The sequence below is a fragment of the Cygnus olor genome, chromosome 14, assembly GCF_009769625.2.
Source record: "Cygnus olor isolate bCygOlo1 chromosome 14, bCygOlo1.pri.v2, whole genome shotgun sequence".
NCBI classification, from domain to species: domain Eukaryota; kingdom Metazoa; phylum Chordata; class Aves; order Anseriformes; family Anatidae; genus Cygnus; species Cygnus olor.
The window spans coordinates 18,865,256-18,881,294 of record NC_049182.1 but is presented as its reverse complement, the minus strand read 5'-3'; the positions used below and the strand labels follow the sequence as shown (position 1 = coordinate 18,881,294).

Sequence of the window (16,039 nt, the reverse complement as noted above, 5' to 3'; positions counted from 1 at the left end):
ATATATAATAATAAATTTATTCAGATATTCTGCAGCAGATATTCTATTTTTGATATTCTATATCTGCAGATATTCTATTTTTGTGCCAGGGAGTTTGATATAACACTTACTAGGATGTGATAACATTAAATGTATTTATAGATACAACAGGTAAAAGCGTAGATATATAATTGCTCTATTTGGATTTGGAAATGATACTCACTAAAAATATTTGAGATATTTGATACTCAAGTAAAAATATTCTTAGACCCCAAAATCATGAATCAGTCTTAAAACTGTAATACATTTATTTCTAGCTTGTAATAATCTCTGAAAATAAGGGGTAACTGTCCATCACATACTTGTAACAAAGCAAATGCGCTAACATTTTAGTCTTTTCTCAGAACTTGGATCTACAATTCAGAAGCTCAGAGGAAGATGTGATATATTACAAAGAGTGAAGAGCTGAAATCATGCTCAAGTTTTCCTTAACAGTCTGGAATATTTTACTTCTCTTGTTGTATGTCTCCTGATGCATACCCAGCATCCTGTCATGAGCAGCTCCTCACCTCAGTACCAGGTGCCAGACTCCGGATCTTCCCATCTTCAATCTCCACTCCTTTTCTTCAGTAAAGGTACTCTTTATCCACAGCAGAGTGATACAGATCAGTCATAAAACCAAGACTGTTGGGCTGGGAACAGAGGGTAGCCAGGTGGATTACTTCAAAAGGAATTACCCGCTGCTGTCTGTGTTTCCAGACAAGAAAGAGGATTTGGCAGTTTTAGCCTTTGGCAGCCTTTTGCCTTTTGGCCATTTGTTCTCTTTTCTGGTGCTCCATCTGCTCCCCCTGGTTGAGCCAACCAAAGAATCAAGTTGTGGCAGGACCTGTGGGTATGTACGCCTAAGGCTTCCTATAAATACCCTGCCATCTCCCCCATGTAGCAATACTTAGGGTTTGGAAACACAGCTATGAACTCCCTTTTGTTTGAGCTTCAGGCTGGGCTGGCATAACACAAGAAAAACTAATAGACATGAACTGTTCCCTCAGCAGTTTGACAGAGCTCTCTTCCTGGTTTGTTAATCTTGAATCATCTCTTATGCAATAGAACAACTCCAACTGGAAAAAGAGCTAATTCCACTATCCTTAAAGAGTCAATAATTTGGTTATCCAGGCTGTCTCCTGTTAGATGTTAAGTAGAAAGAGGAAGGAACAGAGCTTGGGTTTTCCATATGGGAACACCACATAAAATGATGTAAGACTGTTTAGACTTTTTTCTCTAAAAGGAAATACTATCCCACCACAAACAGCCACTGCCATATTTCTGTAACTAGGGCACCAGCAACTAATCAGAAGAGTTGACTCTGAGAAGGACTTACCAAACTTCTGAGGAGAGATTTTCAGCTGTTCCCCTTCCCTCAGCGTTTTCTGATTGACTAGCACTAAGCATCTCACTGTACATTGCTGATGTTCCTGAGATGACGAACTCCCCAATGGCTGCATAGGCAAATCAACACCAAGTTATGGGTTCCCCTTCACACATTAAACCTACACTTCAGATGCCTCAATGCCCAGCTTCCTTGAGGCCTTTTTTGACCCCCAAATTCTTAGGCATTCACTTCAGATGAGAGCTGTGACCGTTAAATCTTCTGCAGCTTTGAGAAAAGAACCTGCCCGACATGACACAACTACATATACATCTTTTAGGTTTTCTTTATTTATATTTTTTTAGTTCAAGAATTACACACTAGCCAACATTATTATATATTTACATGCTGAAACTGGCTGCAATAATTTTAAATTCAAGAAAATATCTCTTATGTGCTACTCATTTACAATCATCATTTTACTACCTCATATATCCCAGAGGTTAGCAGTCCTTTTGAGAAAGACATGAAGATCTGATGCGATGATATCCACTAGTATTTTGCATTTTCTAGCCATTGAAAAATGTGCATTATGTGCATATAAGAAAGGCTACAAGGTCATTAGTAAGGCTGATGATTACTACATTATGAATTAAATCGTACTAACTAAAAAAGATAAATCAGAACTGTGCAAAGACAGTACTAACAGAACCATTTAAACACCCATGCAAATAAAAATGTGATAGAAGTCAAATCATAGTCAGCTTGTTAGAATTAATCATGTTTCAAATGTTCTTTTTGTCTTCAACTGAAAGTAACAGGACAGACCATGAACAATACAGCCTGGTGAATATCTGTCAAATGACACTAACAGTGAAAACATACAAAACATTATCAAATTGGAATAGATGACCTTATGTCTGAAAAAACATTAAAAAAAGACAACCCTTAGTATGAAAGTATATGTGAGATTTTTCATCATTTAAGTTTTTTTATTTTTGTCAAAGCACTTACAAAGAAAATGATTTTATACTTATGAAATGTTTCTGTTGCATATTCTTGTGCAGATGAACTATTTCAATTTAATATTAATGGATATTTAAATTATTACTATTTTTACAAAGTAAAATAGGGCAGTATTTCTGATCAACATTCCATTTGCTTCTTAAAAATTTAGGCAAAGTTCCTAGTGCATTTTATTAAGTTTTACCTTTGGTGTTAAGCAGTGACTTATTAGATTTCCCTTTTAAACAATTTCTGGAGTTAAGATTCTTTGGCTTTGGGGGACTATGCTATCTAATGGCAGTCAAACTTTTTCTTCTCTAAAGAAAAACTGTAAGTCTACTATTAGATACCATAAGAGATACAGATTTCAGAAACAGACGCAGTATGCAGGCTTTCTGTAACAAAATCACTAACAGCTGAATTCTCACCTACTCTGGATTCCTTCATATCGCCCCTTACAGCAGCAACATAAAGGTACCTTATTGTATGTGAAAATCAGGCCCTATTCGTTTATGCTATCTGAGTACTGAGTGCCCAACTACCGTCTTCTGCTGCTTGAACATTTTAACCATAAAAAAAAAAAAAAAGATCTTGCTAGCAGTAATAGAGTCGCAATGGCTATTTTACACAACAGTACTTTCAATACGTTTTTATATCTGGAATCCAAATCTGTTTATGCAAAAGGGTGTTTAAATTACTCTGCTAGAGCACTGCAATTATTGTACTTAGTAAAAAAAAAAAAAGTCACTAAACAATTACTGTATCTATTGACTGCTCATTTACAGCTTATTTAATTATTTACATAATTTTAGGACACATTAATCTAAACCATAAATAGAATTAGCTTTTTGCCTTACCATAAAGTACAAATTAGAAGTTAAAAATGTTTAAGAAATCTGATAATATTTACACACGCTCAGCTTAAGTTATGGTTGCTCACATTTTATGTTTTATGTACACATAGCAAAATGTTATGATCTCTACTGATATAGTATTGTACCCTGGCCATCCCACTCTAGATTATTTTCTAGAAATAGTTAATATTTTTGCCATTTTTTCTTGATTCCCTTAGGACTGTTTTTGAAAACTTACTAGTGGACAATGTTGTTATAAAAAGAGAGAGAAGAAATAGGCAAGCAATGTGAGGACTAGTCTAATTTCAGATGCTAGGAGGTATAGTACTATCATCATGTCAAATGGTGCAATGCTCCATACAAATTATATGCATTGATCTGCTGATATAGAAATGCCCATTTACCCTGTATAGTAAGTTGTTTTTTTTAATACATGAATCTTTTTTTTTTTCAAAAATATATTCATACACTGATTGATGGTAGAAACAAAACTATTATTAGCTTATTCCTTTAACACGCCAACATATGAATGTGTGTGCATATATATACACTCGTTTGTGTATATACACACATATGTCCATACAGACATTTAGACATATGTCCATATGCACATATAGTTGGATAATGTTTAACATTTGTTCTCTTATGTTCAGTACTGTGTTAATTATAGAATTGTAACTGACTAATAATTATAATGAAAAGTATTTGAACTTTAATTTTAATGCATATTTTGTCTGAAATAAGTAGGATTTACTCCCCAGGTGTGAGACAACCTCTCATTTTCTCTATGCATTGTGCTTTTGTACCTTACAGATTTTATGTCCTTTGTATTAGAATGTAAAAACTCTCTGAAGAACTCTGTGACATACTGTTATCCGTTCTCCCCTGGGAATGAGAAAATAAATGTTCACAATGTCATTGCTTGAGTCTTTCTTCCCAGTCATTAAACTGCAATAGGATAGAAACATAACATTCCTTATGCAAACACAGAAATATGTTGCATGGATTTTCAGTTCTGAAAATGTTTATCATACTTACTAGCAGTCATATACAGTAGATATTTACAGATTGATCTCAAAGATTTCATTAAAACTGTGCCATGTTATAGTCATAATTTGCCCATGAATTTCACAAAGATGAAAAACACCTTAATTGCTGGCTATCATGTATAGTAGAACAATAAAATGTGCAACTATAATTACATTACAAGGTTCATCTAAATTATTAACTTTTATATTTTGCTTATTGAAACTAACAACAATCAACAGGATTAGTAAGATCTAGAATGTTGATTTTCTGCCAGTTCTAAAGCAAAAGCAAATTTCTTCTGGTTTACCTGGAGGGTAGCACACCCATTAAAACCCATACCTCAAAGTACGTTGACATAATTTCTCACTTTCACTCAAGTATCTCAGAAGAGGAGTGAGTGCTCACCTTGAGTTCTACCTTTCCCTTGACAGTGCCTCACCAGTCTTTCTTACCCGCATCTTTTTGTATCACAGTGTTCAGCCTTAGTACAAAACGATAACAACTCCTTTTCTGGAAGAAGCCTTCCCTTTCACTGATTTTATATATCACATTAATAGCCAGAAGGACATAGTAAAAGCAAAAGAGCTCCTTCCTCCCAGGTAATACATCTGTCCTAGTGGTACCTGAGCAGAAACCAAACATTTTCTTTCACACTCTGAATAGTGACATCAGAGAGTATTATGGCTTATACTATAACTTCAGATAAATTAATGTGCAGTTCTAGGATTCAGTCTCTGCGGCTTTCATAATTAGTTCATTCAGTAAATCAATGTAGAGAGTCAACATATTCTCTGTAAGGTTTCATATTTGAGGTGTATCAACCGCAAGCAGTCTGCCAGCTCCCTGTATTCACTCTATGCTTCTGTGAAATAAATAAATAAATAACAAATGAAAAAATACAGAGTTGGTAGCAATTTAAGAAATGAAAGAAAAACGTCTACAGAAGAATACTATAAGACGGCTTTTATTTATGATAATGGGTATCATTATTAAAGAACAGACTTTGAAGAGAAATTCTGAACTGTAATGTGGCACTTTTGATGTTTTCTTTGAATTGGGAAAAAAAATCCAACGATTCACTCCTAACACTTGAAATTCCACATGCGTCTACACAGCTTAGTGCATTGTGCATGAAATGCAGTCAGAAAGTAAGTATATGAATTAAAAAGCAACATTTTTTGACTTGGAAAGTTTATCATATGATGAAAGCTTGACTCCTACACATTGTGGAGTCCAAACCTGAAAGTAGTATGTGAACATACAAAACAACTCAATTAAGAACAATAGATGGTGTCTATGCCCAGCAAATCCCTTTTCAGGCTTAAAACTATTCTCTCCCCATTGGAAAAAGAAATAAGCAAGCCACATGCTCAAAACAAAGTCAGAAAATCACCTATTATTTCACAGAACTGTTTTGTTCCCATCACTGTCATTGACCGTTAATGGGGGGCGGGGGGGACCAAACACACTAATTTGCAAGAAAATTACTTTCTTAAAGCAAGAACAAAAAAAAATAAAATATTTTATGAAAAGTGTTCCTATGAACTACTTTAAAGCATTGCCAAAGTTAAACAGGGAAATAGTATCTGCCTGAAAAAATTTCCTTTGCTATTTGGAAGGTACTGGAACTGGAATTTATTTCAGAAATACGTATGCAAAGGAGAGGTAGCATAGATACAATAGCATGTGGCTTTTGCTTCATTAAATATTTTCTGTTAAACAAGACTGGGGATCTGATTTTTTAAAAGCCATCAGGAATTTATACTTTTTATACCGTTCTTGGAAATGTTTAATTTTTTCATTACAGAAAATGTTTCCACAACGGACTAAATGGCAAACTCCACTTTAACCTATAAAATTCTATTTTTGTCTATTCCATTTTGCCTATAAAATTAAAGCTCTGTAAAAAAAATATATTAAACAAGTTTCCTACAGCAAAAGCTGAATTTTGCTAGTTTGTCCAATGGAAAACACCCTAAAGCAGGAGACTTGCAAAAGGGTGGTGAGGCACTACCACAGGCTGCCCAGAGACGCTGTGGATGCCCCATCCCTGGCAGTGCTCAAGGCCAGGCTGGCTGGGGCTTTGGGCAGCCTGGGCTTTTGGGAGATGTCCCTGCCCACGGCAGGGGGTTGTAACTGGGTGATCTTTAAGGTCCCTTCCAACCCAAACCACTCTATGAGTAAGTAAACTATTAAAGCGATAGCTACCAAATCTTTCCCTTTAAAATAGTACATTAAGCAAAACAAAACAAAAAGTGAAATGGTATTACCTACTCCAGACTGAGAAAATACCCTGTCAGTATCTTTGTACTGAAGTACATACGCTCAGATATTTACTGTTGAAAGAGGTATGATACCTTTAATCAAACTGAATGTTACGTGTTAAGCATAATGACAGTGACAAGCATAACACTAAAGAGACTGCAAACTTTTAAGAAATCACACAAACCCATATGAATATTTCAGACTAAGGTATGTACTGTGACTGACAACATTAATTTGCAGTGTGTGTGTGTATTTATGTCTGTATACACAGACAAGTAGGTATATGAATGCATGCAGACATATATACACACACACACTCTTACATATATATAGCCTTGTCTTTTGTTGGTGCTTGATTTTTAATTGTTCTCTACCTTTCAGTAGAATGCCAGGGCACCATTGGTTTCCTTCAGCTACCTAGAAAATTATTATCTGGCCAACCAACTTTTGGCACATTGGAAAAATGATTCCCCTTCCCCAACACAAAACAACAGCACGTCTACCCATTCAGGACATGATCACTTGATTCATTTTTATACCACTGCTACATTCCTCTACAGATCACAACCACAGTCATTGAGACTGCAAGCATATGCTATCTCTTTAAAACCCAAACAAAACTAGTGCTTTATGCTTCAGCATCTGTGCAAACACCCAACCCTAATATTATCAGTCAAAGGTCTAGCTCTTTCAATAATCAGGAAATACCTGAATATGGTTGGGAAACCTCTGACCATCATCATCTTGGAAAGATGATAGGCACTACTTGTTTTCAAGTTTACACCTTTAAAAGGTAAACTGTGTGTTTCATAAGCATGATAACAGTACACTCTCTTAAGTGTAGATGCATGTCTTGTGTACACAGTTTCACAGGGAATGGTATATACTGCTGTTGAAACTAAAACTTGTTACACCTGTAATTTGTGTCACTAAACTTACATGAGCACTAAAAGAAGATTGTGGGGGACAGCGAGACAGAGATGATTGTCAGAATCTAATTTGCATTTGCATTTGAATGCGCTTGTAGTTTGATAAGGGGATGTGTCCATACTGCAAATTTACATATTTATGATTTAGCAGGAACAACCAAAATGTTATAAAAGCACACCAGAGAGTGGGCCAGCAACTAAGGTGTTTTAAAATAACTTTTTGTCCTGAATAGAATTTTTCTAAGTCCCACTTTTGGCTGTACAACTGATTTGAAGAGAAATCCAGTTCTTGCTTCCTGTGTGGCTTTGTTTCTTAGTTCACATAGTAAAGCCAATAGACAATATTGAAGAAGGAAAAAACAACAGGGAAGAATATGCGTGACCATCTATCTATGGCATTTACATCAGTCAAGTCAGGGATGGTAATTTTCAGTTGAGATGCACGTCTCCGTAGCCTACTTTTCTTCTGTGCCACGTGCCGCTCCAGGGCATTGCGACCGAAGCTGTGTCTGGGTAAGCCAGCTTTCCGGTACTGGATGCTTGAAGTGTCATAGGCCAGCATCGTGCTCCTAGGGTCCCCAAGCCCCATCACAGCCTCAGAGGCAGCCATCTCATTTTTAATTTCAAGCGTGCTCAACAAAATATTTTCATGTGGATCCATCTGTAAGAAATAAGAAGGCAGATTTAGAAGGTAAGAAAAGAAGCCCATTCAGTTGCAAATTGAAGCCATGCTGACTACTCATTCTTTGGATGCCAGCCTGTCTGAAAGACTTTAAGCATAGCTGTGACTGTATTTTTTGCCATTTTTCTGAGAACTCAGGGAGCAATATGGCTGATATCATATAATGGAATAAATGGTATCTCTCTAGACCCCATATTTAGTCAGCAGAAGCAATACCTGCATATGGTGTATATGCTCAGCTCCTGAAAGTGGGATTCTGCCATTGGGTAGGATATCTGGGGCTATTATTCTACTTTGTAGGGTTTATGGAGTGAAAGCAGGTGGAAAAGCCTTTGCTTTTTGTTCGTTTGTTTTGTTTCTTTCAAATGAAAGCTTCTGCTTTGACAAGAACTTCAGGTATTCACAAGGTGTCTCTGCCTCTATAAAAAGAGGCCTGGAGCATTGCACAGGAAGATGCACCTTTTCACTCCCCATTTCCAGACAGGACTGCTGTTTACTTGGGGAAAGATTCTGACACAGTATAACCATGCCTACGTGGAATCTCCACACCCCAGTGCTAATGTGTTATGTAACTACAGTGTGCATATTGTGGAGACCTGAACACTGGAATAGCAGATGGCTGCAATTTAGAGCAAGTAAAAACTTATACATGTAGTTCAGAGTGTAATCACATCAAATGTACTTTGAACACTTGTTTCAATGGACAGTTTTGACTACTATATATATTCTTAAGACAGTTCAGAGAAATTTTGAATATAAAATCTTAGAAAGTTAAGAGGATTTCAAATGTGAACCAATTCCACTCTTGGTCGATCTGAAATAGATCTGAAATATAGTAGGAGAACTTCAAAATAATTAATATATAGAAAACTAACATAAGGTCATTTAAGGAGTTCTAATTCTCCTCAGCCTCTCCTCCAAGCATATATTTTGAATTGTGAGATTACAGAGGATAATTCAATAAAAATACTTTCAAACGCAATAATAGCTAGTGAGCAGCTAAATAACTACACTACTTGAGTGATGGCAGTGCAGGTATACTCCAGGCCAAATAAGAAGTGGAACTGTTCCAGAGCTCCTTTAGGAATAACTCATCCATTTTAACCATTTATCATGTACATAATATATACTATGAGTATTACTGAAAGTGCACAAATTGTGACTTTTGTGGATTTCTAAACAGTAACACAGAATTAATTCTTTTGTAATATTTAAAAGCCGGCAGCCACCACCAGGCACCTCAGTGTGCTACCTGATATAGTGCAGTATTTCCCATTAGTTTAAAAAAAAAAAAAAAAAAAAAAAGCTATGTCACTTCTTAATAGCATCCATTGCGTAGTGTTATGGAACAGGAAGATAGGTACTCATAAAAGTACTTTGGACCTACTGAAAACATTACCATTTGAGTGATTACATCTGTTCAAGTGATGCATGAAAATCAGCATCATTGAGATGCCAGATTTCCCCTCTATTTTTCTCAATTTATGAGAGTTTGCACCCCTCTAGTTTCATTATATTTTACTTTTAGATTAAATGTAATGACTCAGTGTGAAACAGCCAACATCACTTATTTTGCTTGCTTCCAATCACAACTATATGAGATCTCTGAATTTTCTAGCTAGAGAAATCAACATTTGTTTTTGAGAAGCACCAGGAAAAATGGGAAAGTTGGGCTGAAACTCACGATGAATTCCTTTAAGTACTTTGTAGCATGATAATGAACACAGCAAGGAAATACTGTGTTCTAGCCAGGAAAATCATCAAATCAGTTCTCATTTGCATGAAGCAGAATTAAGGAAAAAAGTGTATTCTGCTATTGTAATATGAACAAAAGCAAACATATGGAAAATTTATCAAACAGATATATGAAACTTCACAAAAGGGTCTGCAATTATTTCCTTATAATGAGTACAGTTATTTAGAAAATTTTGAAGAGATTTCTGGAGACAAAATTGGCTGTCATAAGACTGAAAATAAAAGCAATTGTAGGCTCTCAAGAATTTTTAAAAACAAACAGGTAAATTATCTTACAAGAGGGGTGCAAAGACATTTTGGAAACTACATTGTTCATATTTTCACATATCCTTACCAAGACAAAAGAAATTTTAGTCCCAATGACATAAGGGGAAATTTGACATAACATCTACTAATACAAGGGCTTTACCCCAAAGCCTAGAGCTTGGGTTATTTTCACCTATGTGTTGTGCATTCTAAGACACTATCTTTGGAAAGATTTTGGTGCCAACAAATTTGTTCACCTCTTAAATATTCTTAGGCTGAATACACTCTAAAAAATTTTATCCTTTTGATCTGCAATGATATTATAAATTTGAGTGCTCTTTACACACTCATACACTTTTCTATGGAACACAAATATAACAAAAGTTATTTTAGTCTACCAGAGTTTAAAATAGACAGTGTACAGCTGGTATCATTCCCTCAGTTAACTTTTTGCTTTGATTCATTTGACATTGGATTTTACATTAAAATCAATGAAGTAAGAAGTTTACTGAATATATGTTGCTAACAGAAAATTGCTGCAGATATCTGGCAATCTTTGGCAGTAGTTAGCAATATTAGTGATGGTGGGCAGAAAGAACATCCAGCAATATTCTAAACTATCTTCTAGGGCAAAGTGTCTTCTTCTGCACATACCACACTGATATAGGAGTTGGAACAAAGCATTTCTCAATATTCCAAGAATTTCTCATAAGAAATAATTCAGAGTAAAGTAAAAATTAGTGATGGGCGAACCTTCAAGTGTTAGAATAGACAGGTAAGCACCATAAAGTTCAGGTGCTTCTCCAGCACTAATCTGAACTTCCTGCACCCAGAACAGTGGATTGACAGTTACAAGAACTGCATTTTTCATACAATTTTGAAGAATTCCAATCCAGTTCCAATCTAGAAGTACAAGTAAATGAGTAAATGTGAAAATAAATGAAACAACAACAATAGAACAAAATTTACCTGACTTTTCAACCTCTGACAAAAGGTTCCTCAGTAGATTAGAGAGAGCTGGAAGTGTTATTTTCACCAAACAGGTTCGCCCAACTCTAATAAAACATGCTTCACAACTAAGGGAAGTCTGAGATAGAATATTAATGATTTACATTTATTGTACACAGCACCACCCATTCAAAAGGATCCCAAAGCGCTTTACAAGCATTAGAAAGTAGAACCACTTCCTATTGAAGTGCAATCACCTCTGAGGTGAAGTGCTGGGTCTGACAGTGCAGAACAATACACTATATTTTAGTCAAGGAAATGGAGAATGCTGTAGCCAATTAAAACTATGGGGTGGGTGAGTAGTGGTGGGGAATGTTAGGTAAGCAGAACAGTTACATAAATTGATATTTGGTCAGATGCTTGGGGCTGAGATGACCACTCTATAAAAAAAAAGTGCCATGGGATCTTTAATGACCATAAGTGGTCAGGACCTGAATCTTAAGTCTCTGAGGATAAAAACAGAAAACAATGAAAGATACCTTTGTTGAATACATTTCTGGACAATGATATGTGCCAATTATTCTTCTGTCCTGTAAGTTAATAAAATCAAGACCAGTTTCCTTAGAGATAAGGCAGCTATTATCTTTCATTTAAAATTAAAGCAGTCTAGGGTATTAATAGGACAACTGATTAAAAGATACAGGGACCTCTAAGCCAACAATTATCATATGTATATTCTGGCTTCAGAGGTGCCATTACTGCCTTGCCCTGCTACTCAAGGTAACATAACTTTGTGATGTAAATGTATTTTTTCCAACTGGTCACTGTGACCAAGGAAGATATGATGATATGAAAACAATTGTTAAAATTATTCTGGGGGAAAAATAAGTGTAAAAGTGATTTCAAAAGAAAGTGGTAAAAGGTTAGAAAGCTCTCTCGGTGCTGAAGGATTGTTCAACCATAGAACTAGACTCTTTATGGTGAACAGGAGAATTCAAACAATGGAAAAACTCCCAGGGGCAAGGAACAAAGGGAGGACGTGAAGATGAAGAAAAAGCAGCAGCAAGGGCCATGAAAATAAAAAAGGTGAATGTGAAAGTGAAGGAGAAATGACTAGAGCTCAGCAACCATGCAAGAGGGTGTTTGTTTTTTCTTAAAATCAATCTTAAAGGTGGATGACAAAATATATGATATAAATGATATTCACTTATAGGTCCAGGTCAACCAGTGAAAAAGCTGACTCTGGAGCCTAGAAAGTGGCCATGACATTTTGATGGCCTCAAAGGGAATACAGAGGAAAGTGTAGAAATGTTACCATTATATATTCTTCCTGCTACCTACACATTCCAAAATGATGGCTATCTTGAGGAATTCCTCTTATGCTAATATATTAGCAACTGCAAAATACAAGGACATTACAACTCTCACAATCATACATGCAGGCAGACATATGTACATTAAGAATCCTCCAGCGATGACCACATCTCTGAAACTAGTAACATCTAGTAAACCAGCACCTTGGTGATTAAACTCTGCTGTTATGCCAAACAATTCCATAGTAGGAGGTAAATTCATACTGATGAATTGAAAAGATATAGCATTGACCCTTTTTACTTTCTCATATTCAATTCTTTTTCCCCTGTAAGGTAATCTTCAATTATAGGCAGGTACTGATGGCTCACTTTATGGCAGAATGGCACAAATGCCATGGATAAAACACTCGGCAGGACTGAAATTTCCAACTGAAAAACTTTATGAAACAAAACATTTATAAATTCCATAGAAATAGTTGTTTGATAAGTAAGGCTGCCATTAACTAAAAGAAAATATGGTAAACTAAACCAAGAATGGAGAACAGGAGTTTCTGGTCTGCTACAAAGTTAACACTACAGATTAGGTTTCAGCATTTATAGGTCCTGTGAACCAACATTCTTAAGACGTGAAAACACAGAAATAAATATCCCTGTAGCAATGAAAGTCAACGTGGCATGCCTAGATATATAATTTAATTTGTTAGAGATAAAACTCTTAGTGTTATCCATAGTATAGTTTCCCACCTCTTTGTGACTGAACTTTACTTAGAAAACAAGTAACAACCCATTCCTGACTAATCCCAGTAGCTCTAGCAATATTAGGTGAAAGTGCAAAACACTCTTTACATACAATAGGGATCTTCCACTTCATCAGTAAGGATTGCTTTATTGTTCAGGAACCACTGATCTCTGGGGATTGCACTGACTACTCAAGGTAACACATAGAAGGTAGATTAGTTTTGTATAAGATGCTGCAAGTTTCACTCTGGAAGAAAAAAGAACTAATGATTTTCAAATGGCACCTACCTACAACTGTACAGACAATTCTACTGAGACAAAGCTATATCAGCTAATAAAGCACAAATGCCTAATATTTTAAAACATCTGTATGTGAAACAATGCCCCTAAGAACGTAACTAACACTGTATTTCTATTGCCTGTATAAGATGAAAATTATTGCCAACATTGTAGTAACTGTTTACGAAACCACATTAGCATACGTTGACTCAGTTTGTGTTATACACCTATGACATGAGTCAGGCTGTAAAGTATGCAGTTAGAGGACAGTAAAAATAGATTGACTTATAATTTTGGATTACTTCATTTCATTTCAGATCAGAAAATCCAAACTCTCCAAATTCAGTTGTGATTTTTTTTTTGGCTCTTGAGCTTCTCAAAGCCTAAAAATCTAAGAAAAAAAAAAAAAAAGCAAGCCAATAAGAAATAAAGAAAAAAAAATCAAAAAAAAAAATGTGAGATCTGGACACAGAGCTTTAAACACTTTTCTAATGCCTTGTAATTCAACTTCTAAGCATCTAGTTTTACCCCCCAACATATGTGATTTCTTGATCAGTATCATTAGTAACACATCGCTAAATTAGTCGTTAAGTATTGTAGAACTCTGGAGTAATGGTTGAAAACATATGCATTCTTTTGGCATCCACTACTTACATACAAGATTCCATACTTAAGACATTCTAGAATAAGTGCTTAAATAAAATTAAAGAGGGTGAACTATCTTTGACTTGACACTGGAATAAAAATCATGAAATAGGAACTTGTGCAAACTACTGCATGGAATCTAACATTCTGAACCAAAATCCAGCAAGCTAAATAGGCAAAATCAGGGGGAAGATAGGGAGAAACAGGAAAATGGCCCCTATTTCTGTCCTGAGGCCTGAAGCTTACACCAACATCTTGTGAAATATTACAAAAAAAAAATCCCTGTTCTGCTTTTTTTTTTCTTTTCCTTGAATAAAGTGGGCTAAAGCACCTTAGCCAACCAAGAAAGAAAAATATAAAGTACACTGTAATCTACAGAAATGCATCTTCTTCCATCTCACCTTTGACCAAGATAATTCAGTACAATGCAATCTCTAATATAAAGTGGAAGAAATAAATTACTTAAGGTCTTGATCTTGCACATAAAATTTCCATTCCAGTATAGAAAATATAGTATACCATAAATAGTAAACAAGTATGTAAATCAGGAACGGAGCTTGTGACTTTCTTTAAGTGGATACATTAATTTAATGGGCCTTAAACACATACTTAGGTTAGTCATGCTTTCAAGCGATTTCCTGACCTCTGAATAAGACTGTCACTTTTAATCCAAAGCCACAAACTGTTTCCTTCTTCTGTGTATATGCACTGTTTTATTTTAGTCTACAAGAATATGTTACAGTGGTGGAGCTAAATATTAGTTAAGATGAATTCTAGCTGGTAAGGTTTTTTTAATTTCAATAAAGTTTGTATTGATGATATTTAAAGGTAGTTGCCCTCTGTTCTGGAAGCTTCAGGTACAGATTTATTTTTTTGTCCTTGAGACTGCAAAACAATCCTTCACATCAATGTCTTGAGTAAGTGACTGCATTTTAAAAATTAAACCCTTCCATACACACACAAAACAAAACAAAACAACAACAAAACACACCACAACTCTTCTACAGTAAAGTGTAAAAAAATCTCTAGGATAAAAGTTGAAAAAATGAAAAATTTGCTCTCTGAAGCTCTCTGAAAAAGGCTCTCTGAACCACCTGAGAGCATGTATTTCTACAAGGCCAACTCTATAAACACTAAACTGGAAGAAAATCAATCTTGAACCAGAAATGAACATAAAGAAAGTGACTTAAATAGAACTGGAATTTTTGAAATTTCAGCTTCAATTTTCAACCACATTTTTTTTTACTACTGATACATTAAGAAGGAAGCAAAGGTAGGATATTTAGAATAGAAATCTCCTGGGGTACCGATTAATGACAGTTATACCATTTCACCAAGAAACAAGGCATTAGGCAGCTCTCATTCTTATTAATACTTCTCTAACAATATATATTGTTTGTTAAAGTGTCACCAAAGTTACATGTATGCATTTAACTCTCTTGGAGATCCTATAAATGAAAAACACACCTGCAAGAGCATTCAAGCATTTTCTTTCTTTAGTAGTTTCTATTAGAAGAACTTAGAAGATAATTTCATCAATTTCCTCTGTGCCCATAAACCGAGTTTCCTATTATGCTGTCTTGCAAAATATACTTCAACAGATATATCTAGCACCAGAAATCTACTACAGAAACTCGGTAAAATTGCTTCTATATATGTAGAAAAGCTTCATGAAAGATGAAAAATACATGAAACATTTGATTATCATTACAACTGGCAAAATTTTCAAGGTATAATTTGAATATATTTATGATTCTGATATATGAACTAGGCAGTAAAAATAAGGTTGATAAAGTAGCTTTTCTAGAACAGACTTTTATAAAATCCATAGATGCTATTTTTCTTGCTTAAAGTCAAATACAACATGGAAAGCACTACACATCATGCATTTGTCATAAAGGTGGGTGGGCTGTATGGCAGTCTTCCAGTTTCATCCGCCTGAAACTTCCATCCATTTGCCTACAGACTTAGGCTTGTGATTTTGTAGAAGAACACCACCATAACGC

General features: G+C 35.3%; 1 protein-coding gene across 8 annotated transcripts in view; it reads right to left on the bottom strand.

The window, feature by feature from the left end:
• Nucleotides 1-1,674: 1,674 nt before the first annotated feature.
• GABRB2 (gamma-aminobutyric acid type A receptor subunit beta2) overlaps nt 1,675-16,039 on the bottom strand; it is a 172,187-nt gene continuing 157,822 nt past the window's right edge. For 7 of the 8 annotated variants that reach the window (XM_040573388.1, XM_040573390.1, XM_040573389.1 and 4 more), the window contains 2 exons: nt 11,598-11,648; nt 1,675-8,088 (listed from right to left, as the gene is read on the bottom strand). In XM_040573388.1, coding sequence (XP_040429322.1) covers nt 7,741-8,088; nt 11,598-11,648 — 399 coding nt within the window. In that variant the 3' untranslated portion in view covers nt 1,675-7,740. The remainder of the gene's footprint in view (nt 8,089-11,597; nt 11,649-16,039) is intronic. The other variant, XM_040573393.1, reaches the window with a different exon arrangement.